The 23,963-nt window shown below is 43.5% G+C and overlaps 1 protein-coding gene across 5 annotated transcripts in view; it reads left to right on the forward strand.

Moving 5' to 3' along the window:
• The window catches only part of LOC124555769 (cAMP-regulated phosphoprotein 21), a 989,726-nt gene that overhangs the window by 630,934 nt on the left and 334,829 nt on the right, over positions 1–23,963 (forward strand). For all 5 annotated transcript variants that reach the window (XM_047129817.1, XM_047129815.1, XM_047129818.1 and 2 more), the window contains one exon: positions 8,283–8,421. In XM_047129817.1, coding sequence (XP_046985773.1) covers positions 8,283–8,421 — 139 coding nt within the window. The remainder of the gene's footprint in view (positions 1–8,282; positions 8,422–23,963) is intronic.

Genomic DNA, 23,963 nt, shown 5'->3' on the forward strand with positions numbered 1-23,963 from the left:
TTCTCAACTGCCTTACATTTGAAAACCCTGATGACAGGGAGTTACATAAGATTTCTGATCCAGCAGCTGCTATAACGATCATTCTACATTAATTCCATGAAAACTCACAGAGGTCCTCTAGTCTTTGGGATAACGCTACAGTTGATGAAATGCTAATCAGCTTTAGAGGACGCTGTAAGTTCAAAATATATATTCCATCTAAAGCATCTTTCATGCCTTCCTGTGGACATGAATTTGGAACAACGCTGTACGCATTTACCCAGCACACCACGCTGATTACCCACATGCCTAAGAAAGGAAAAGCAGTAGTTCTTACATCAACCATGCATCTCTCCGTAGAAAATTAGGTGCAAAGTGAGAAACCTGTAATTATATTCCACTATGATAACCAAGGGAGTGGTGTGGATACTGTAGACGAAAATAGTGCTAAATATTGTTTAAGCCGCCGTACACAACGCTGACCCCTGGCTGTGTTTTTCTGTATTCTTGATATGCGTGTTATCAGTGCATATACTGTTCATCAGACATTCAAGAAAGAACTGTACTTACCAGAATGAACTTCATGAAAGCTCTGGCAAAATAACTGATCCAACCTTCAATGCGCGAAAGAATAATGAACAAACACCTTCCACGAGAAGCGAAATGTTTTTATCGGTCGAGTTCTAGGAGCTGAGGTACGCCTCCATGAAGACCTCGAAAAGGAGGAAAAACTACTTGAGGATGGAAGGAAGACATGTCCAATTTGTCCACCAAAGAAGAAGAGGAAGACAGGCTATTTGTGTTGCAAGTGCAAGGTCCCAATTTGTCTGGAATGCTCAAGTAAGGTGTGTCCGCCGTGCGTGTAGGGTGACGCGATATGTGGCCACTTTCAGTAGTGCAGATTTTTTCTATGTAATTCACTGCCAAGAATACTCATTAATTTTAACACTGATGGTACCTGTTCAACATTAACCTGCAACTACTAAGTTTCAAGTAAGGGACCACACTTAAATATATCGATATGTGTCCATCACCGTAAATTTCCATGAGAATTTCGAGTGCAATATGAATGGGTCTTTTCCACAGCACTGAAACAATATTTTGTGCGTACGTTATCATTTATGTATAACTGAAGAATAAATATGTGTTACTAAATGCAAACAGTAGCGCTAGATGGCGGTATTTACGTATTCTTCCTGCCTCCTGAACGCGGTCCACGGGACTGCACGACTGTAGTTACATGAGAAGTACTCACAACTGTGATTAAGGGTTAATGGTTGATTATTTACATTACACCCTTTCCCACTGTGCCATCTACTCCTACATTCCCACTCTCAGGGACTCACTTTACCACATCTCTTCCATTATGGTTATAGACACTCTCTTCATATGGTACCCAAAAAACCACACCAATAGCACTTCACGTCAGTAGAAAGGATATTTCTTCTATCTCCGGGCTCTTGTTACCATATTCGTTTCCTCCAGTGCCATATCTATGCCTATGACGTCAGCTAAGTCCTTTGGAAATTCTGCCAGTATCTTTCTTGACGCATTATGTGGCAGTCACCTTAGAAATGCGTCCAACGCCGTTTCTTTCGCTTCCTCCAGAAAGATCCTATTTGCTAGGTCAGTATCCATCAATTGATAGGTTGCCACACTTATCTTCTATATCCTATCTAGAAAATTCCCGACAGATTCGTTTTGTTTCTGTAACATCCCATTTAACTCTTCACGATAGTATCTGTAGCTGTTTTACCTCTTATAGCGCTATGTCAGACCTTTCCTGAGTTCATCAAACGCTTGAGCATTCCTTAGGTCCTCATGGTAGATGACATAATTTCTCGCGTCTCCTGTCAAGCGCAGCTTGATCATTTGCAACAACTGTTCATCTGTACAAAATCCCAGCTTCACAGTTTATCTATAAACATTAGCACGCCATCCCTCATAGTTGCATGAAAAACGATTAAATCGGCTAGAATCTAAGGTGAGAACAATCAGACTGGACGAGGCCATGCCCTCTCTTACAGCATACAACTGCTTATGTAGCTCTGTATCATCTGCTCTCAACTGAGCTACCTGCTCCAGTAAGGACTGCACCACTACCAGAGTGGTAAACTCCTGTGTTTTTGGATTATTCATTATGAAGCCTTTGTCTAATACATAAGAAAACAACAAGAGAAACAACATAAATACAACTAACTGTAATACTATCGAAACATTATCGAGTCCCTGCTCATGATCTTGACCCATGCAGACTGTCTAGCACAACGTGCAACAAATGGAGCATGTCATTGGCGCTGAATCTGTACAGCGTGCATTTTGACCTAATAAGTTACATGGTGTGCAGGTCACTGGAAGCTTATCAGCTTATTATTCCCTTACATGTCCTTCAAATTGAGTCAAGTCTGGACCCTATGAATTTGATCCTAAAATACATACACCAATCCAGGTAATGACCAGCCATCGCACTCACAGAGACTATAAACACGAAAAGTTAGTTTCTTCTTCACTCATCTCACTCTGCTGATGGGGTGTGCGTTGACCCACGATGCTTCTCGAATCCAGTGGCCACTTCTGACACTAGTTGTAACGAGTGTCTTGATGGCTTGCATGTTAATAACTTCGTTGTAGGTCGCAATGATGGTGCAGGTGTTTGACAGAGCGGCAGTCACGAAGAGCCAGGGGGGAAATCAATGTAAAGTCATAGATACAGTGAAAAGACACTAATTCACTTAGTCATTACATATTTTAGAGCAGTCGAAATGTCGGCTTACTGCAGTCAGCCTCCACAGACACAGGCTGGCCCTGGACTGTGGTGTGTGCTTAGCTCAGCATGACGGCCAGTGCCCAAAGTCGTTACACCATACAGGCAGCAGCAGTGACGAAGTTACGTTGTCAGTACATTAGCGAGCGTAGTGCCATGTCCGGCCCAGGCACGAAGCGAAAAGGCAGCGAGCTTGAGCTCTGTAACAAGTCAGTCACACCGTGTGGTGCAGAAGTGTCACTCACCGCAGGAAACACCCAAGCACAAAGGCAAACCAAGGACCTAAGTGTAGGATGCAGCGACAGTAGCCGGCAGATGCAAGCCTGCAGTAGTTGAGTGCACACGTGCAGACAGGAGGCAGCTCAGAAGTAAGTCGGGCCAGGTTGAAACCATAACCACCAGTAGGCGCCCTGAAGTCAGTAGCCCCCAGCTGGTAGGCACCAGCTCACTTCCTGGTGGCATCAGGACTAACCACAGTCAGCGGACCCACAGCTAGCGGAGGTGGCATCTACACTATGTGATCGAAAGTATCCAGACACCTGGCTCAAAATGGCTTACAAGTTCGTGGCGCCCTCCATCAGTAATGCTGTAATTCAATATGGTGTTGGCCCACCCTTAGCCTTGGTGACAGCTTCCACTCTTGCAGGCATACGTTCAATCAGATGCTGGAAGGTTTCTTGGGGAATGGCATTCTTCACGGAGTGCAGCACTGAGTAGAGTTATCGATGTCGGTCGGTGAGTCCTGGCACGAAGTCGACTCTCGAAAACATCCAAAAGGTGTTCTATAGGATTCAGGTCAGGACTCTGTGCAGGTCAGTCCATTACAGGGATGTCATTGTCGTCTAACCACTCCGCCACAGGTCGTGTATTATGAATAGGTGCTCGATCGTGTTGAAAGATGTAATCCCCATCCCAGAATTGCTCTTCAACAGTGGGAAGCAAGAATGTGCTTAAAACATCAATGTAGGCCTGTGCTGTGATAATACGACACAAAACAACAAGGCGTGCTAGCCCTCTCCATTAAAAACACGACCACACCGTAACACCACCGCCCTCGAATTTTACTGTTGGCACTACACACGCTGGTAGATGACGATCGCCGGGCATTCGCCATACCAACACCCTGCCATCGGATCGCCACGTTATGTACCATGATTCGTCACTCATACAACATTTTCCCACTGTTCAATCGTCCAATGTTTACGCTATTTACACCAAGAGAGGAGTCGTTTGGCATTTACCGACGTGTGCAGCCGCTCGACCAAAAATCCAAGTTTTCTCTCCTCCCGTCTAACTGTCACAGTACTTGCAGTGGATCCTGATGCAGCCTGGAATTCCTGTGTGATGGTCTGGATAGGTGTCTGCCTATTACACATTACGACCCTCTTCAATTGTCGGCGGTCTCTGTCAGTCAACAGAAGAGGTCAGCCTGTACGCTTTTGTGATGTAAGTGTCCCTTCACGTTTCCACTTCACTATCACATCAGAAACAGTGGACCTAGGGATGTTTAGGAGTGTGGACAGACGTATGACACAAGTGACACCCAATCACCTGACCACATTCAAAGTCCGTGAGTTCTGCAGAGCGCCCCATTCTCTCACGATGTCTAATGACTACTGAGGTCGCTAATATGGAATACCTGGCAGAAGGTGGCAGCAAAATACACCTAATATGTAAAACGTATGTTTTTTTTTGGGGGGGGGGGGGGTCGTCCGTATACTTTTGATCACATAGTGTAGCAGTAGTGTGTTGGATGATCCATATCTGGTCTATGACTTTAGTGGAGTACCTTTCAAAGGTGGCTGCAGCGGGTAACAGACAACGCATGGCTGGAATTGGTGGTATTTGTTGTTGCTCTTTCCATCCCTGTTACGACAGGAAATGAATCAGAGGGCAAAAAAACGGCGCAGTGCGGGTCTCAGACGTTTGTAATCCAAGGTACCACTGCGACTGTGTGGCCCCCACACTTTGCTGTGCCGACAATATTCCAGACCTGGCAGCAGCATTGATTACAGATGTGGCAACTAGCGCTACTCTAGTGTAGACAGCCTTCTGTTTTGCAGGCTACAGGTTAGAGATGCGAAGTTAAAAGGCATTGTTGCAACACTGATACAAATATTTCCAAGGTAACATTGGTCCCACGAATAATGTTGTTCCGTAGGCCTTTTAGCAACGTATCAAACAGACTTGAAACATTCGATATTACAGAAATTACTCCTTTATGTGCGGTTAGGCTGTTGTGTCTACGCAAAAGAAAACTGGAATGGAACAAGTGGAGGTCAAAAATCGTAAATTGGAGTATTTGGTGAAAACAGTTGCCATCAAGGAAGAATATAATCTACTATTGGAAAAAAGAGGATTAGGGTAAGTTCAGAGAGCGTTTGGAAGCTCTGCTGAGAAGACCTGTGGCAGAGTGTCCAGAAGGATAAAGGAAAAGGAGACACCATGGTGGAATGAAAGGATGAAGGAGGCAGTAAAAGAAAAGAAGAAAGCCTGGCATGAATGGAACAGAGACCGAACAGCGTAAAGTAAAAGTAAATAACAGGACAGTAAAAGTAAGTGTAAAAAAATGTTAGCAGAAGAAAAGAGGAAAAGCTGGCAGAAATTCACCTGAGAGTTGGAAAAAGATGTTACTAGTGATAAGAGGATGATATATGGAATTACAAAGAGTATGAGGAAGGAAAAAACATACAAAAAGCTAGTGAAAGGGGAAAGCAGAGAAATATTAATGCAACCAGAGCAGATAAGAAAAAGGTGGAAAGAGTACTCTGATAAATTACTAAATGTGAAGAACTACAATGGAAAGGGAATAGAAGTATGGCAGTGCAGCAAGGGTCTGGAAGAAGAGGAGGACATAACGATGTTAGAAGTGAAACTAGCCCTGAGAAAAATGAAAACAGGAAAGGCACCTGGGATAGATGAAATTACTGTGGAGATGATAAAGGCAACTGGACCAGTTGGGCTACAGTGGCTATACAGACCAATAAGATGCATTTGGGCCCAAAACTGTGTACCTGAAGAATGGGGAAAGGGAATAATAATCCCAGTTTTCAAAACGGGTGACAGGAAAGTATGTGATAACTATCGAGGGATCACACTCATATCCTAAGTAGCAAAAATAAAGGAGAGTATACTGGAAAGAATAGTGAGAGAAAAAGTGGAAGGGCAGTTAGACTTTCACCTATGTCTAATGCAAACGAAATACACTCCTGGAAATGGACAAAAGAACACATTGACACCGGTGTGTCAGACCCACCATACTTGCTCCGGACACTGCGAGAGGGCTGTACAAGCAATGATCACACGCACGGCACAGCGGACACACCAGGAACCGCGGTGTTGGCCGTCGAATGGCGCTAGCTGCGCAGCATTTGTGCACCGCCGCCGTCAGTGTCAGCCAGTTTGCCGTGGCATACGGAGCTCCATCGCAGTCTTTAACACTGGTAGCATGCCACGACAGCGTGGACGTGAACCGTATGTGCAGTTGACGGACTTTGAGCGAGGGCGTATAGTGGGCATGCGGGAGGCCGGGTGGACGTACAGCCGAATTGCTCAACACGTGGGGCGTGAGGTCTCCACAGTACATCGATGTTGTCGCCAGTGGTCGGCGGAAGGTGCACGTGCCCGTCGACCTGGGACCGGACCGCAGCGACGCACGGATGCACGCCAAGACCGTAGGATCCTACGCAGTGCCGTAGGGGACCGCACCGCCACTTCCCAGCAAATTAGGGACACTGTTGCTCCTGGGGTATCGGCGAGGACCATTCGCAACCGTCTCCATGAAGCTGGGCTACAGTCCCGCACATCGTTAGGCCGTCTTCCGCTCACGCCCCAACATCGTGCAGCCCGCCTCCAGTGGTGTCGCGACAGGCGTGAATGGAGGGACGAATGGAGACGTGTCGTCTTCAGCGATGCGAGTCGCTTCTGCCTTGGTGCCAATGATGGTCATATGCGTGTTTGGCGCCGTGCAGGTGAGCGCCACAATCAGGACTGCATACGACCGAGGCACACAGGGCCAACACCCGGCATCATGGTGTGGGGAGCGATCTCCTACACTGGCCGTACACCACTGGTGATCGTCGAGGGGACACTGAATAGTGCACGGTACATCCAAACCGTCATCGAACCCATCGTTCTACCATTCCTAGACCGGCAAGGGAACTTGCTGTTCCAACAGGACAATGCACGTCCGCATGTATCCCGTGCCACCCAACGTGCTCTAGAAGGTGTAACTCAACTACCCTGGCCAGCAAGATCTCCGGATCTGTCCCCCATTGAGCATGTTTGGGACTGGATGAAGCGTCGTCTCACGCGGTCTGCACGTCCAGCACGAACGCTGGTCCAACTGAGGCGCCAGGTGGAAATGGCATGGCTTGCCGTTCCACAGGACTACATCCAGCATCTCTACGATCGTCTCCATGGGAGAATAGCAGCCTGCATTGCTGCGAAAGGTGGATATACACTGTACTAGTGCCGACATTGTGCATGCTCTGTTGCCTGTGTCTATGTGCCTGTGGTTCTGTCAGTGTGATCATGTGATGTATCTGACCCCAGGAATGTGTCAATAAAGTTTCCCCTTCCTGGGACAATGAATTCACGGTGTTCTTATTTCAATTTCCAGGAGTGTATTTTCCAAGATTATCAGCCTTAAAATGAAACTTTCAAATGATCATAATGACTAACTGATTTGCGGCTACAGTTCATACTAAAGAAGCTGCTTATATCATCTTCGTAACTGAGTTGTCTTAGCGTGTGATTCTCAATACCGGTACCGAATGATACCAAAACGTTCAGCCTGTCTTCTGACAATGAGCTTCAAAACCCGTGTTTGATCAGTTTTGAAAATAACGTTTTTCCGTCGTTGTTTGCTACCAAAAGGGTGGCAAGAACATTCTTAGAGCAACCTGAATGTTGGGAAAACTTATGTTTGACGTTTTGTGCGTCCTGGTTAGGATGAAATGAGCAATGGAATAAGTCGGCTTTCACGGAATCTATACCGTTTCAAACCGCCAAAGTTCCGCCAACCTTTCTTTTAAGATATGATATTGCAGTGCAGTAGAACGGACATGTATGCAGTTACTCCTAGGTATTTTACGGTTGTTACTGTTTCCAGTGGTTTATCGCCAATCGAACTGTAATGGACCTCTTTGCTTGTGTATGTGCAATACGTTATATTTATTGACGGTGATTGACAACCGGGAGTCTGCATCAGTCGCCAATCATCCGCAAGTTCCGATCCTGCCCTCCCTCCTCCACCGTCGCCTCACTGAGCCCCCCTCCAACCCCCCCCCCCCTCCGGCCCCCCAACCTCCCCTCCACGCCCCACGTATGTGCGAACACTATATCCAAGATCTCTGTCACTATGGACTGTTTCAGGCGTTTTGTCCTTCCAGAGAGAGGTTAGTGCATATAATACAGGACAGATTGTGCAACCAGAACCGTTTTTATTGATGTTCTGTTTTTTTTTCATACTGTAACTATATATATATTAATTATTTGTTTTAGGTATATGATAATTGTTTCAAATAATGTGTTGCAGGCAGCAGCAACGAGTATACAGACAGCACTGGCGTGGATTTGCAGCAGTTCATAAGGGAAACACTGAACAAGAATCATAAGGATAGAATGTTACTTCTGAAAATAGAGCATGAAATGTTGAATCTCACCAGAGACAACAAGTAAGTCCTATAGCTATGAAAAATTATTGGTATGTTTAAATATAAAAGATCTGAGAGCACGTTCTCTTTCAGAAAATTTAGGATTTATTTTCAAAGTAAACTGGAAGACTTTTTTGGGTTTGGTATGGTATATGTACCACATAAACAATGATCATTCAGAAAGTATGTAGATAACCTCAGATCTGATAAATAATTTAAATATGGAAGGTATGAGTAACAAAATGAATTATGTTTACTGCTCATGCACATGTACTGTAGGTACACCTTCCATACCACTCCTTTTTTTTCCTAACAAGACACTCCCCTCATGATGCGGGGACATCACTGACAGGTATTGGCTGATTGTGATCATAGACAGCTCATGAAAGCTTCTGCTCATTTATCATTATCATTACCACAGGAACACTGCTCTACAAGGAATTACATTAAATAAACAAAGAGGCTAAAATCACTGCCGTCTGCATCAGGGCTGTAGGTAGAGTGAGGAAATTTTTCCCAGCCTGAAATTCTCTTGCAGGGATGGTAATGAAAAACTTACATTTGTTGAAAAATTCGAGGACAGTGCAGTAGACATATTGATGAAATCAAAAAGAGATCCTAGTGGGATATATTTTACAAGAATTCAACAGTTTTTTGGGTCCTTACCGACATGGGCTCGAACTTCAACAAAGGCACTGAAGGAATATGAAATGCACTGCCAGGATCATAACGATTTGATAAAATTTGTGAAAGCTTGTAACAGAAACACTTTCTTTAGTAACTTGGGTAGAAATTGTTTCGAAGAAAAAGGATGTTGTTCACACAAAATTCTGTTAGTTCATTTAATATATTTGCAGCAGTGTGTGGAACAGCTGTACGTTTTACATTTTTCATTTCATGCAGTGATCGGAAGACTAGGAAGGATTAGCATGCATTTTTCTTGTATTTCATACTCGAATAGACTAGAGTATGGCATGGCTAAAAGAATAAAAGTTAATGTTGTTGTGACTTGGCAAGACAGCCACGTCACTATGACAGGAAGCCGAAAGCCACGCGTTTAAGCTCACGCAGGCTGGCGTGGGGTCTGGAACAGTTAAAGGATTTGAGTCTAGCAAATAAAGTACGTAGCTGTTGGAATACTTAACTTTAATCCATAATTGGTGAACATCGGTCTGACGGTACATGCATCACAAGGTAAATAGCAATTGATAATGGCGCCTTGCTAGGTCGTAGCAAATGACGTAGCGGAACGCTATGCTAACTATCGTCTCGGCAAATGAGAGCGTAATTTGTCAGTGAACCATCGCTAGCAAAGTCGGCTGTACAACTGGGGCGAGTGCTAGGACGTCTCTCTAGACCTGCCGTGTGGCGGCGCTCGGTCTGCAATCACTGATAGTGACGGCACGCGGGTCCGACGTATACTAATGGACCGCGGCCGATTTAAAGGCTACCACCTAGCAAGTGTGGTGTCTGGCGGTGACACCACAAATGTTCTATCGGCAATTAATGCATTGGACACAGAATTCGAGCTTGGATAGAATAGTGATGCAACAGGAAATTGGCCTTGGTCGTTTCAGATGAATCAGCTTACCATTCAGCTTCAGTCATTTGACACATACTGTTCCAAAGTACCCGCCACTATGCACTGTACTCTTTTGTAGCGTAGGGGCTGCATATGTCAATTTGTGGAAGATGTAGATGAATTTGCCCAAGCATTATTGATGAGGAGAGCAACACTTTAGGTTAACCTGCCATATCTGTTTCTTGTTGTATCACATGGTTCACATTTGTGTTGATGGTGATGTCTTGACAAATAATTATATCAAAATCTGTTAGATTTCCAGATGTTGGTAAATTAATTTGAAATTGTGAACTGATAATTCCATTACCCATTTTACCGCAATGCCTAATATAGATATTTAGTTCCAAAATATTGAACCAGAGGTTCCTTTTCCATCAAGGAAAAAGTTACATGCAGAAAAATGAGAACACTTTATAACTCGAATAAAATATTTCTGTGACTTGTGTTAAGAAAAAATGCAGGCAAAGATAAAAAGTATATTGCCATTTGTAGTCCGTCTTTCAGATGGGATTGGTGTGAGACCTAATGTACATGCTGGATAGGAAAAGTAGCCACCTAGGTAAGTGCATGGAGATATACAAACACATTAGAAAATCCAAATATTATGGTGCATCAGCCACGAAAATCCCAGTACTTATCTTGCCATGAAAGTAATGGCTATTATATAACACAGTACAAACTGTTTGGACTGCCTACAGTTGATAGCACTGTGATGTCAACAAAAAACAGTAATAGGTGGTGAATTGTGCTTTTAAATAATCATAAAATCTCCCATGAGTCCAGTGTTTATTCATGATGAAGATAGTATTAAGGAAAAAAACCACACTTGCAGAATAATGAATTTGCATTTTATGATAGTTATTTTGAACAACTCTCCTTACGACTTAAATATGACATTTTTTAGCATCTCATTCCAGCCCTGCATCAAAAATACTAAAATAACTTGTACAGAAGGTTAGATGAACTACATTTGATAGGGAACATAACAAGTCACTAATATCACACCTTAGAAATCAGTTGATTGCTTTCAGCCCATCTCAATTCAGCTGTTACATTCATCCCTTCATGTAGGAACAACACTAGTGCAAGCACTTGTGCTTGAAAGTGCCCCCCCCCCCCTGCTCCCCTTCCCCCCCCCCCCCCAAAAAAAAAGAAGAAGAAGAAGCTCAACCAAATCATCAAAGCAGACAGCAAATAGTATACAAAAAGCTTCACCAACTTCACTATCAAATGATGAATATTGAATATAAGATCAGAACTCAAAACAGAAACTATCACATTCTTCTTGCTTTCAGTGTGATTAATGAGGACCTGTCTGTAAAGTCATGGAATTGGTAATCAATCTGACATACCAAATGTTTCTCTTTCCCTCTTACACATCACACAGTCTTCAAATAAGAAGAGAGAAGATACAAGAGACATGGATAAAGTGGATTCCATACTTCAGTAGAACATTAAAAAATTCAAGGAACACCTGGGGGGAAATAACTCCATAGAAGGATTGTTTCTGTGGTTATATTCAGAAGAAACTCTTAGTAATGAATCTGACAGGATTGCAGCCAACACAGAAAGGATATCCTCTGAGGGAAGAATGGCAAAAGTGGCGTATCCGTCTTCTTTAATGGACTGTACCACATCTTGACTCTTCTCGTGGCTACCAACTTGCAAGTACCACTACACATTCCATGTAAAGTAGTGATACATTCCTCTGAAACTGCTGTTCATGGATACATCTAGTTGATTGAACAGTGTATCTGAGGAAACAGTTGAATGGATGCTCAGCAGGACTTACAAGACACTTCAAAGAGAAGTGGATGCATGTGAACAGTGAGACAGAGTCTGGGAGTGAGTGGATCACATAACAAATACAATCTGCCAGGTCACTCATTCATTCACTCTAATGGCTACAGATCAGTTAAAAAGGCAGCATGTTCCCTGGTGAAGTGAAAAGTATTCTGGAGCCCTGCAGACATTGTAATGCCAACCAAGTGCAGAGAATATTGCAGCCTTCACATTGCATTGTGAAGTCAAACTATTAAAGAAATCGAGAAGAGGTCCTGGCAAGGGGCCTTTGATCGTATCACTCTTTTCTCTGACATTACATAAATATGGGCAGACAGCAGAAGGATTTCAGGAAATCATTAGTGCACCTTACTGAAGGAAGTGTGTATACAGGCAACACCTTCAAATGTGGCCCAAGTAATAGCAGAGCATTTTGCAGATGACATGTCCAGTATCCCATCATTGTTGTGTGATAGAGGAGCTTGATTCAGCACTGCATGGGGCTCCTGATCATGATGCTTTTGCCATACCAGTATTTTCAATGTGTGTTCAACCTGTTATCAGGGTAAACTCAGATTATGGCTACCAGTGATGAATCAAGTGAGTATAACTAGGAGTTAGGAGCCTGAAATATGTGAAAATGAAAAGGAAGTTGAAGTAAACTTATTGTGCTAAAATATTAAAAACTTAGAAAATTAAATACAATGGACTTCTGTTATGTTTACATGCAATGCAGCCTAGGAACCATGTAGATGAAAATGTGTATCTAAACCACATTTGACCACTGAAATAAAATTTTGAGTATGAATGTATATAATCTAGTATCAATTTAATGCAGGTTAGGTACAGAGAAACATGAAATTACCATTTACATTATGAAGGGACACAAATATATAACACAAGTATAGAAACATTGGTACCCTTAAATTTGCAATTTGAGCTTGTACTATGGAAGTAGCAATTCAAGTGAGGTTTATAATAATAGTCACAATGTACAGGTCTCCATCTGATCATTTTGAGCTATTGATAAAGCAACTTGATATATTAATAAATTTCTTAACTTCTATATAGTATGAGGTAATTTGAATCAGAGATTTTAATTTACATTATTAAAGCAAGCTATTCTGAAGCAATACTTAAGTCTTTGCCAGTACATATACTGTAATTAAACTCCCCTAGTACAATTTATATCAAGTGTAATGAGAACCGACAGCAGTGCTATGACGTTTTTATAGACACATTGCAATTGTGCAGTCATAGTGTGAGTCATATAGTTATTCATTTTGCAGATCGTCATTGTCTATTGCTGATGTTTAATGCTGTATCTGAGCGCATTACATAAATAAACAGTCATAAAATTTCCTCTTAACTGAGGAATTCAAAACGTAATTGTGAAATACAGGCTAGAAAGATGCACACAACACTCTTGCTATTGATGAAAAATATAATGTATTCTCAAACACAGTCAAAGTCTACTTTAAAATTCATGCCCTGTGTAATCTAATGATGTGGAAAGGGTGTATGAATAGTTCTTGCTCGTCAGGATGTGCCAGAGTCCTCAGTGGGTGTTATAGGGTCTGTAGCTAGTTTTGGAGACATATGTGACATGTGAGGAACGTCCAGACAAACCAGTAGTGATTATATAACAGTTGTTTATTAATCTACTCCAATTAGAGAGTCTCCTGAGTGTGCCCTATTTTCTGGCACAGTCTGATGTTCGCTTGCAGTATCCACCACTATGGAAGCAGGTGATGGTGTGCAGCAAGCAGTGTGCACTCACTGCTCAGGAGGCAGAGTGCTGAGATTTCACCTCTGGTATGCCAGCACTGTGTTGACAGATTTGGAAGATCACCTCTTATCAGTTTCTGTGATGTGGGGCTGTGAACAGTGGCAGGTACCCTGAAGACGTCCAGCTGCATCACCCTACAGGGACTAGGAAATAGTTGTGAAGACAGAGATTGCTGGACCATCACCTTGTACTCCTGGGACAGTGGCAAAGTGCGGGTCTGCCCTGGCACTCTGGTGCTTTGGCTGGCAGGCAGTAGTACATGTCTTGGCAGTGGTAGATGTATACATGTCATCGTCGGGTGCTGAACAGCACAGGCTCGAATCACTTAACTGTCCAACTGTTCAACCATTGATCAGCTGGCTCAGCTGCATTTAAATACTACTTCTCTGTGGCAATTTCATGGTAATGGTGGTGTTAATGTGCCATGCTAAATAGTCTGGAACAAGGTGGTGACTCTGCTGTCATAATCGGGGTGTAATACTCATTGCAGGCTGACCCGGAATTGGTAAGTGTGGCCTATCGTCACATAGCCTGTGCCTGAGTATGGCTGTGGTCTGATTCCATCCTGGCACTGCGATTTTTTTCTATATCGTCCACTCAAAGGACAAGTAGTTATGTGTGAAGATGTTAGTAATTAGATGTATAAGGTCTGAAATGTTGAGTTTGCAGTCGGAAGGATGTTGGGAGAGATAGAGATTGATAGTAACAAGACATGGGCATAGGGGATGTTGGTGGAATCAACAGTGACATATAGCGATACAGCTTTAATATGAGAGGATAGACTGCGGGAAATTGGCTGGAGGGGTTGATCCATAAGAGCAGAGTTTCTTTCAGTGGAATCATAGTAAGTTCCTACATTGGGGAATCTAGGATTGTCAGTTTTATGGATTTTGGGAAGCCTTTCCCCCTGACATTCCTAGTCCATGCACCTCCTGCCTCCCTACAAGCCATTAGCCAACGTTCTCCAACTCTTTGTTCCACTCCTCACTACCTTTCTCCCCTCACCCACTCCACCCAACACAACTTCTGACCTCAATGAAGCTGGAGATCTCCAGTCCCAACACAGTGTACTACTCAACTGGCACAATGTAATCGTGTAGGTGTGTGTGTGTGTCTTGTCTGCCCGCAGTTAAACCCTTCACTTCCTCTTATGTCCTGAGCACTTTTTTTCAATGCAAAATTGAACAGTAAGAGGAAAGGTGACTAGTCTAGCTCTCTATCAGACTCCCACTCTCATATCAAAAGATTTATACATTTTGCGTACACAAGTTGGTTTTTTTTTCTTTTTTTATGCTTTGAATTCTTCTAGCATGTGGATCAGTGTTTGTTCTCTCTATTGAGTCATGTGCTTTATTGAAGGCTTCATGGGTTTCATTTATTTATGCAAGTTCAAAAAACACTAAAACAAAAATAATCTAAAACTACACTCTGTTGTCAATTACAAGAAAGTTTCACACTTTATGAGTCTAATGTTCAGAAACTTTCACAGGTGATCACCAACGGTCGACCTTTGCATATTTGTAAGGTGTTTTGAGATTGAGAATTTGTGCTGCACAGGATCTGCCTTTCCCTAATTCTGCCTGATCTCCTTCAATTAAATGATCAGTTTGTGCTTCAGGTTTATAGACCTCTGTAGTTACTGATGTATGTTTTGTCCCCTTTACATGCAAGTGGTGGATTAGTCATTTTTCCAGACACTTGGTATTTTTATCTGGTGTCTGTGTCTGTGAGGACATGTGAATTTTCTGAGTGACATTACTGCCACTTAATTTTTACATTTTTGCTATTATACCATATTCTCATGTGGCACCTTTCTTCAGTTATTTGCTTAATTTCTTCTAATGTCACACATTCTGAATATGGAGCTGGTATGAATTTTGTACAGGGAGTTGATCTTAAGGTGATTCTCAATTTAAAAGATCTTTGAATTAATTTTCTAGAAGTTTACACTTTTCTTTTTTTTCCAATATTTGTTTCCAAATGCCCTTTAAGATGCTAAAAACACAGGCTGGGTGACTGATAATCTGAATACTTTTTAGAGATTCTGCAGAAGGGTTTCTAGAAATCTTGTTTCATATTTGCCATTCTGCCTTGATCATAATGTCAGTTTTCAGATCTGATGACCTTTGAAGTATTTTTCTTAATTTAGGTTATCTCATGCTATTTTTGAGTTGTCTTGTGGCAATTCCATTTTTACCAGGCTATGATCTAGTGTTCTATTGCCTTGCCACATGTGTCATTCTGCCATTTATGTTTGGATTTACTCAAAAGCTTGCCAACACATTCAGGAAGCTTCCATGAGAGTATCCATAACATCTAGCTACATGAATTGATTTTTGTTATGTGTATTTACAAGGTAAATGCCAGAGTTTTACTTAAGAAATTCAGAGTCATTTTATGTGTTTCAACTCATTCTGGGTTTGAGTCTCTCAGTTGAAACTTTACTTTAGTTAGAAACAGTTGGTAATGAGAGTAAAGTGTTCCTTTTTTACCTTAATATATGTAATTTATTTTTGCTTTTTCTTGGAAATGGCTACAACATTCCTGAAAAACAAATAGTTCCCCATTCGGATCTCCATGTGGGGACTACTCAGGAGGATGTCATTGTCAGAAGAAATAAAACTGGCATTCTATGGATTGGAGGGTGGAATGCCAGAGCCCTTAATCAGGAGAGTTGGTTAGAAAATTTAAAAAGGCAAATGGACAGGTTAAAGCTAGAAATAGGAGAAGTTACTGAATTTCAGTGGCAGGAGGAACAGGACTTCTGGTCAGGTGAATACAGGGTTAGAAATACAAGATCAAATAGTTGTAATGCAGGAGGAGGCTGAATAACGAATAAAAAAATAGGATTGTAGATAAACTACTATGAACAGCAAAGTGAACACATTATTGTACTCAAGATAAACATGGAGCCCACACCCACCATAATTGAACAAGTTTATATGCCAACAAGTTCCGCAGATGATGAAGAGATTGAAGAAACATATGATGAGATAAAAGAAATTATTCAGATAGTTAAGTGAGATGAAAATTTAACAGTTAGAGGGACTGGAATTCAGTAGTAGGAAACTGCAAAAAGGTAGGAAATTAAGGACATGGGGTGTGGATAAACTGAAAGAACCATAGGTTGTAGAGAGTTTTAGAGGGAGCATTAGGAAACAATTGACAATTACAGGGGAAAGGAATACAGTAGAATAAGAATGGGTAGCTTTGAGAGATGAAATAGTAAAGGTAGCACAGGATCAAATAGGTAAAAAGTCTTCTGGCCCAGACTGTACATCAGTTAGGTTCTTTTCAGAGTGAGCCGATGCAGTAGCTCCATACTTACCAGTCATACACAACCACTCGCTTCATGGAAGATTCATACATGAAGACTGGAAAGTTGCATAGGTCACACCAATATTCAAGAAAGACAATAAGAGTAATGCATTAAATTACAGGCCCATATCATTATCATTGATAAGTGGCAGGATTTTGAAATGTATATTGTGTTCAAACATTATGAATTTCCTCGAAGAGAACAATCTGTTGATACATAGTCAACACGGATTTAGAAAATATAATTCTTGTGAAACACAGCTATCTCTTTACTCACATGAACTGTTTAGTGCAATTGATAAGGTATTTCAAATAAATTCTCTATTTCTAGATTTCCAGAAGGCTTTTGAAACTGTACAAGTACCTCACAAGTGGTTTGTAATCAAATAGCTTGCTTATGGAATATTGTCTCAGTTATGTGACTGGATTTTGATTTCCTGTCAGAGAGGTCACAGTCCATATTAATTGATGGAAAGTCATCAAGTAAAACAGAAGTTATTTCAGGCATTCCCCAGGGCAGTGTTATAGGCCCTTTGCTATTCCTTACCTATACACATGATTTAGGAGACAATCTGAGCAGCCATATTAGGTTATTTGCAGATGATGCTGTTGCTTATCATCTATTGAAGTCATCAGAAGATAAAATCAAATTGCAAAATGATTTAGAAAAGATGGTGCAAAACTTGACACTTGACACTAAATAATGAAAAGTGTGAGGTCATCCACATGAGACCTAAAAGGAATCTGTCAAACTTCAGTTGCACAATAAGTCAGTCAAATCTGAAGGCTGTAAATTCAAATTAATATCTAGGAATTACAATTACAAACAAAAATTGGAGAGAACACATAGAAAATGTTGTGGGGAAGGTGAACAAAAGACTGCAATTTATTGGTACAACACTTAGAAGATGCAGCATATCTGCTAAAGATACTTCCCACGCCACACTTGTCTGTCATCTTGAGGAGCACTGCTGCACAGTGTGGAATCCTTACTGGACAGGATTAACAGAGCACTTCAAGAAAGTTCAAATAGCAGCAGTGTGTTTGGTATTATCAAGAAGTAGATGAGAGAGTGTCAAAGACATGATATGGGATTCGGGGTGGACATCATTAAAACAAAGACATTCCTCATTGTGGTGGTATCTTCTCACAATATTTCAATCACCAACTTTCTCCTCTGAATGCGAAAATGTTTTCTTGACGCTCACCTACATGGGGAGAAATGATCATCATAATAAAATATGGAAAATCAGAGCTTTCACTAAAGGATATAGGTATTTGTGTTTTCTACATTCTGTTCAAGAGTGAAATAATTGAGAATTATTGTGAAGATGGTTCAATGAATCGTCTGCCAGCACTTAAGTGTGATTTGCAGAGTATCCATGTAGATGTAAATGAAGTTCAGTGCTGGATTTGTGATATTTCTTTCATCTGTAAATTCTGTGCCAGCTTTACTGGTTTCTTGGGAATGGAGATTGTTATTTTCCACTGTAAATAATTCAAAATGATTTTTTTTACATTATATCTCATTCCTTGTAGCACTACAGTTTGAATTTTGTGACAGTCTGGTGCATCTGTTACTTGCTTAATGTTTCTAGTCTTGAGAGGTATATTGATGTTCAAAATGCCAATGAAATACTTGTGCATTCTGCAAAGATATTTAGGAAGCTCTGTTACATTTCAGCACTATCATCTCATTCCCCAGATTCTGATGATGAAGATAAGCTAGTGCATTTACTAGGACCTGGGCAGTTGCTTTATTTCCATACAGTTCTATCATGCTATTAAACTGAAGACAATAAGGAGAAAAAACTGAGCCAACCTCAGCATTGCAGCTAACTTACTGATACTTTTAAATTTGATTCTAGATTTTTTCTAGCCTTTATTTCCTGGCTTCTTCCAAAGAAAATTGTCCTCACTTATATGGGCTCTGGAGTAGCAACAGAGCCTGCTGTGCTGCTCAGTCCAGCCAGTAATCTCTTCAGGAACAGTAAACAGATTAATATTTCATAATGTTGAGTCACTCAATTTATTGAAATTAAATAAAATTTACATTTTTGACTAGTGCATCTGTTACTTGCTACTAGTGAATGTACAAAATGTTGTCGCAAGCAAGGGGCGACATGCAATATAATTCAGAGTCCTTGGCTATATACAATGTTCCTGCAAGTCTGTCATACAGTTTGTGGATAACTACTAACAGTTGTTGTAGCACTCTCTGCTGGGCTGTGCTATGCTCCATGAATACATTCCACTAATTTGTGGCCAAGGCTGGCAGGAGCAGCACTTATATTCACTTCTTGCAGGTGCCACTCGTGTCGTGGCGTAGTTCTAATTAGCACGCCATTGGCCAACGTCATTTCACTGCCTTCTCTTTTCTTGCATTCTTCATCTTCATTCTGGCGCTTGTGGCTATGACAGATATCTCATGAAATCATCTTGTCTTTCTTCTGTTCTTTTCATGTTGCTGAACTTAAGATTTTCCCACATAATCTCTGTTCCATATTTTATGACTAGCATCAGTGCTGCTTTGAACTGTGTCATCTCTGTGCTTGTTGATAGTTTGGTTATGTTCAAGACATTGAATGAGTCTTTGATGGCTGCTGCTCTTTCTTGAATATGGATACTGCAACATTTTTCTGTAATTCCCAGGTGTTTATATTCCCCTACTATTTGTAGCATTTCATTGTACAGAGGCACACTGTCTTTGAGTGATGTTCTTCCTCCCTTCCTGAAAGACAATTGAACTGTCTTCTCTTGCTTTACTTTTAGGTCAGTTTCTTTTGTCCAAGTTTCTAGTCTTTGCAGTGCACCCTGTACAACCTCTGTTACTACTGATCCTATCACCATATTGTCTACATATAGAAAAATTTATGCTTTTAAGTCTTCCTCTCTTATGTTTGTCACATCTGCTGTGTAGATGTTGAACAGTACTGGACTTTTAGGATCTCCTTGGAGAACTTAATTCATCTGTATAGTTTTCTCTGAGACTTTTAACATTATTGTGTTTTGATCAGATTTGGTTGAAGATGTGCCTTGATTGTTCTCATTTGTGGGTCTCCTTTTCTGGTCATTCTTTTCAGTTTCTCCATTAGTTTTTGTTTATTTACTGAGTTGAACACTTTCCTGTGATTTATGAAGACTGCTAGTACTTTCCTCTTTGGTGTCTCAGTGTGTCTTATATCCGGTCCATTAAGTATTTCACTGTCTGTAATGTGCTCCTGCCCTTTTTAAAGCCAAACTGGCGTTCCAGGATGTTTCCCTTCACTTCAAAAATGGTTCAAATGGCTCTGAGCACTATGGGACTTAACATCTGAGATCATCAGTCCCCTAGACGTAGACCTATTTAAAACTAACTATCCTAAGGACATCACACGCAGCCATGCCCGAGGCAGGATTCGAACCTGCAACCGTAGCAGCAGGGCAGTTCCATACTGAAGTGCCTAGAACCCCTCGGTCACAGCAGCCGGCCCCTTGACTTCATTGAGTAGTTGCTGTAGCCACCAGAAAGATCGCGGGAGCCGCACATTGGCACGGCGCGTCACGGACGGTAGTTGCTGCAAGTAGAGTCCCGTCCACCAGAGGGCACGCGAGAATTCGGACGCGACCTCTGCCGGCACAACAACAACAACAACAACAACAAGAACAACTCCGGCAGCACGGGCCGGCCCCAGTCAGTGGACATCGGGCAGGTCTAGCAGACAGTTCCCGGTCTACACTAGGTGAAGTGCGACGGAAACGTGAATCGTGTTACTACACAATTGGCGACGAGTGGGGTCGTTCTTTCGCGTGTTGCGTCGTTGTTCCGGTTTCGTAGCTTCTCCACGGCATGGAGGATTTGGTGCGGGTTTTGGTTGCGCAGCAGACGGAGCTCATGACAACTATGAAACAAGTGCTTCCGGCGTTGCTCTCCACGCCGTCTGCTCCGGCGCAGTTCCCTCCTACCTTTCCCCCGTATGACGAGACGGCGGAGGATTGGGACGCATATGAACATCGCCTTCGGCAGCATTTCCAGGCGTTTCATGTTGCCGATGCGGAGGTATGTCGTGCTCTCTTCTTGTCTTGGATATCTCCCTCGCTGTATCACGTTTTGCGGCAGCTAGCGCCGTTGCAGGAACCCTCGTCCTTGTCTTTTGACGCATTGTGTTCCTTGCTGTCTTCATATTATCGCCGCCGCACGCATGTTGTGGCGGCTAGGGTCGAGTTCTATCAATGCAAGAAACAGCCCCATCAGTCTTACCGGGCGTGGGCAGCTACCCTGCACGGTCTTAGTCGCAAGTGTCATTTTGTCACGGAGCAGTCGCGAGAGTCGTATGCCCACGTTATGGTACGCGACGTCATTGTTCGTTCGGCCCCTGATAGGGAGGTCCGACAACGGGCCCTGCAGTTAGAAGACCGTTCCCTCGAGGAAGTCCTGTCCATTGCTCAATCGTATGAAGTCTCTCACGCAGCAGGTCAACATTTGGAAGCGTGGTGCGACGTCGCGCCGGTTCAGGGCGGCGCGGCCGCGTCCACTGTGTCCGGGGTAGACGACGTGCGAGCGGTACAGTCCGGTAGTTACGGTCGCTCCCGCACGGCGCGGAAACAAAATTCCGGCCGCCGGCACCTGTTGCCGTCCTGTGCGTCGTGCTATATACATCATGATCGGTCAGAGTGCCCCCAGCGTTGGGCCGTTTGTCGCAAATGTAATAAGGAAGGTCACATTGCTAAAGTTTGCCACTCAGCCTCAACAGAATCGAAGGAAGCAGGTACAGCGGACATGGACGTTGACATTCAGGAAGTTTCATCGGGCCAGGCTCCCGACGCATCGGCACGCAAACTCTTCATCGAGGTGTCGGTTCGGTCTCGCCGGTTACACCTGCAAGTAGATACGGGCGCGGCAGTTTCGTTGTTGAATGCACAAACTTATTCCGACCTTGGATCGCCCCCGTTGGCGCCAGTTTACCGGCGTCTACGCGGTTATGGTAAACAGTTCATTCCCCTGTTGGGTCAATTCACTACCGACGTGACTTACAAATCAGTCACTCGGCCTATTACTTTTATTGTTGTCAGTGATGCGAGCTCCGCTAACCTTTTTGGCCTGGATGCCTTTCAAGCTTTCGGTTTTTCTATCGCTGACACCATACAGTTGGTCTCCGAAGACGTTCCCTATCAATCATTGGAAACTTTGATCTCAGACTTTCCAGATATTTTTGAGGAGGGCCTGGGGCGTGTTTCAGATTTTGAAGCTCACTTAACGTTGAAGGCGTCCCCTTGGCTCTCCGCCCTCAAGTAAAGGAAGAGCTGGACCGGCTGACAGCCCTAGGGGTCGTTCTTCCCATTTCTTCCAGTGAGTGGGCTTCGCCCCTCGTTATTGTAAGGAAGCCCTCGGGAAAATTACGTCTTTGTGGCGATTTCAAAGCCACCATTAATTCACAATTGGTGGTGGACACCTATCCTTTGCCTCGTGCTGATGAATTGTTCTCCGCTGTGGCGGGAGGCCAATATTTTTCGAAAATCGATCTGTCGGAGGCTTATCATCAGATACCACTTGATGAGGACTCCAAACGGCTGGCGGTCGTCAACACTCCGTTTGGCCTTTACCAATACCAGCGGTTGGCCTTCTGAATATCCAGTGCCCCGGCGATATTCCAGCGTTATCTTGAGCATGTCACGTCGACAATCCCTCATTGTATTAATTACCTGGATGACATAATTGTCACAGGCTGCAGCACGAAGGAACACTTGCACAACCTTCGCACCCTCTTTCTCAAATTCAGGTCTGTGGGCTTGCGTTGCAACCTGCATAAGTCAACCTACTTCCAACCGTCCATTGAGTATGTGGGCTACACCATATCTCGGCACGGCATCCAGCCACTAGGAAGTTTGGTCCAAGGTATCGTCAACCTTCCTCGGCCCGCTTCGCTGAAAGAGTTACAAGCTTTTTTAGGCAAGATAGCCTATTACCACCGGTTCATTCCCAGGGCTTCCACTATAGCCCACCCCCCTGTACTGCCTTCTGCACAAGGGTGCTCCTTTTGATTGGTCGCCTGCATGCGAGCGAGCGTTCACCTCGTTGAAGGGCCTCCTCACGTCAGCCCCTTGTTTGGCTACTTTTGATCCTCATAAGCCGTTGGTCCTGGCTACAGACGCTTCACAGTATGGGGTGGGGGCGGTCCTGGCCCATCGCAACGCAGATGGTTCCGAGCAACCACCGGCGTTTGCGTCTAAAATGCTTAGTCCCGCGCAGGCCCATTACTCCCAGGTGGAAAAGGAGGCTTTGGCCATTGTTTACGCTGTTACCAAGTTTCACCCTTTCTTGTATGGCACGAAGTTTCAGTTAATCACTGACCATAAGCCGTTAATATCGTTATTTGGCCCCATCTCTCAGATTCCGGATAGGGCGGCCCACAGACTACAGCGCTGGGCCTTGTTCCTCTCTAAGTACCATTATGACATTCATTTTCGCCCTACAGGACAGCATGCCAACACCGACGCTCTTTCCCGTCTTCCGGTGGGCCTGGATCCTACGTTCGATCGAGAGGAGATTGTCTCTTCATTTGGATGTGGCGTCCCGCCAAGCGGTTGATGGCTTCCCGATCACTAGTTCTCGAGTCGCCAGGGAAACGGCGGCTGACCCGGTTCTCCGGCAAGTAGTTCGCCTCATTCAGCAGGGGTGGTCTTCCCGCCCTCCGGGCTGGGCCTCGGACCCTCTTCGTAATTATTTTCTTCTACGAGACTGCCTCTCGGTCTTGGAAGGAGTTCTCCTTCTGGCTACCCATGATACAGCTCCTCGCGTGGTTGTTCCTGCAGGTTTACGAAGGGAGGTCCTCACGTTATTACATGCGGGGCACTGGGGTGTTTCCCGTACTAAAACCTTGGCTCGCAGACATGTGTACTGGCCCGGTATGGACAGAGAAATTGAGCACTTGGTGGCCGCCTGTTCCCAGTGTGCGAGCCAACAAGCATCTCCCAGGGCAGCGTTCTCTTCATGGCCGCCGGCAACCCAAGCATGGGAACGTGTTCACATCGATTTTGCGGGCCCGTTTCTCAATGGCTTTTGGCTCATTGTCATTGATGCTTATTCCCGATTCCCATATGTGGTTCGCTGCT

Source organism: Schistocerca americana, chromosome X (assembly GCF_021461395.2).
Source record: "Schistocerca americana isolate TAMUIC-IGC-003095 chromosome X, iqSchAmer2.1, whole genome shotgun sequence".
NCBI classification, from domain to species: Eukaryota; Metazoa; Arthropoda; class Insecta; order Orthoptera; family Acrididae; genus Schistocerca; species Schistocerca americana.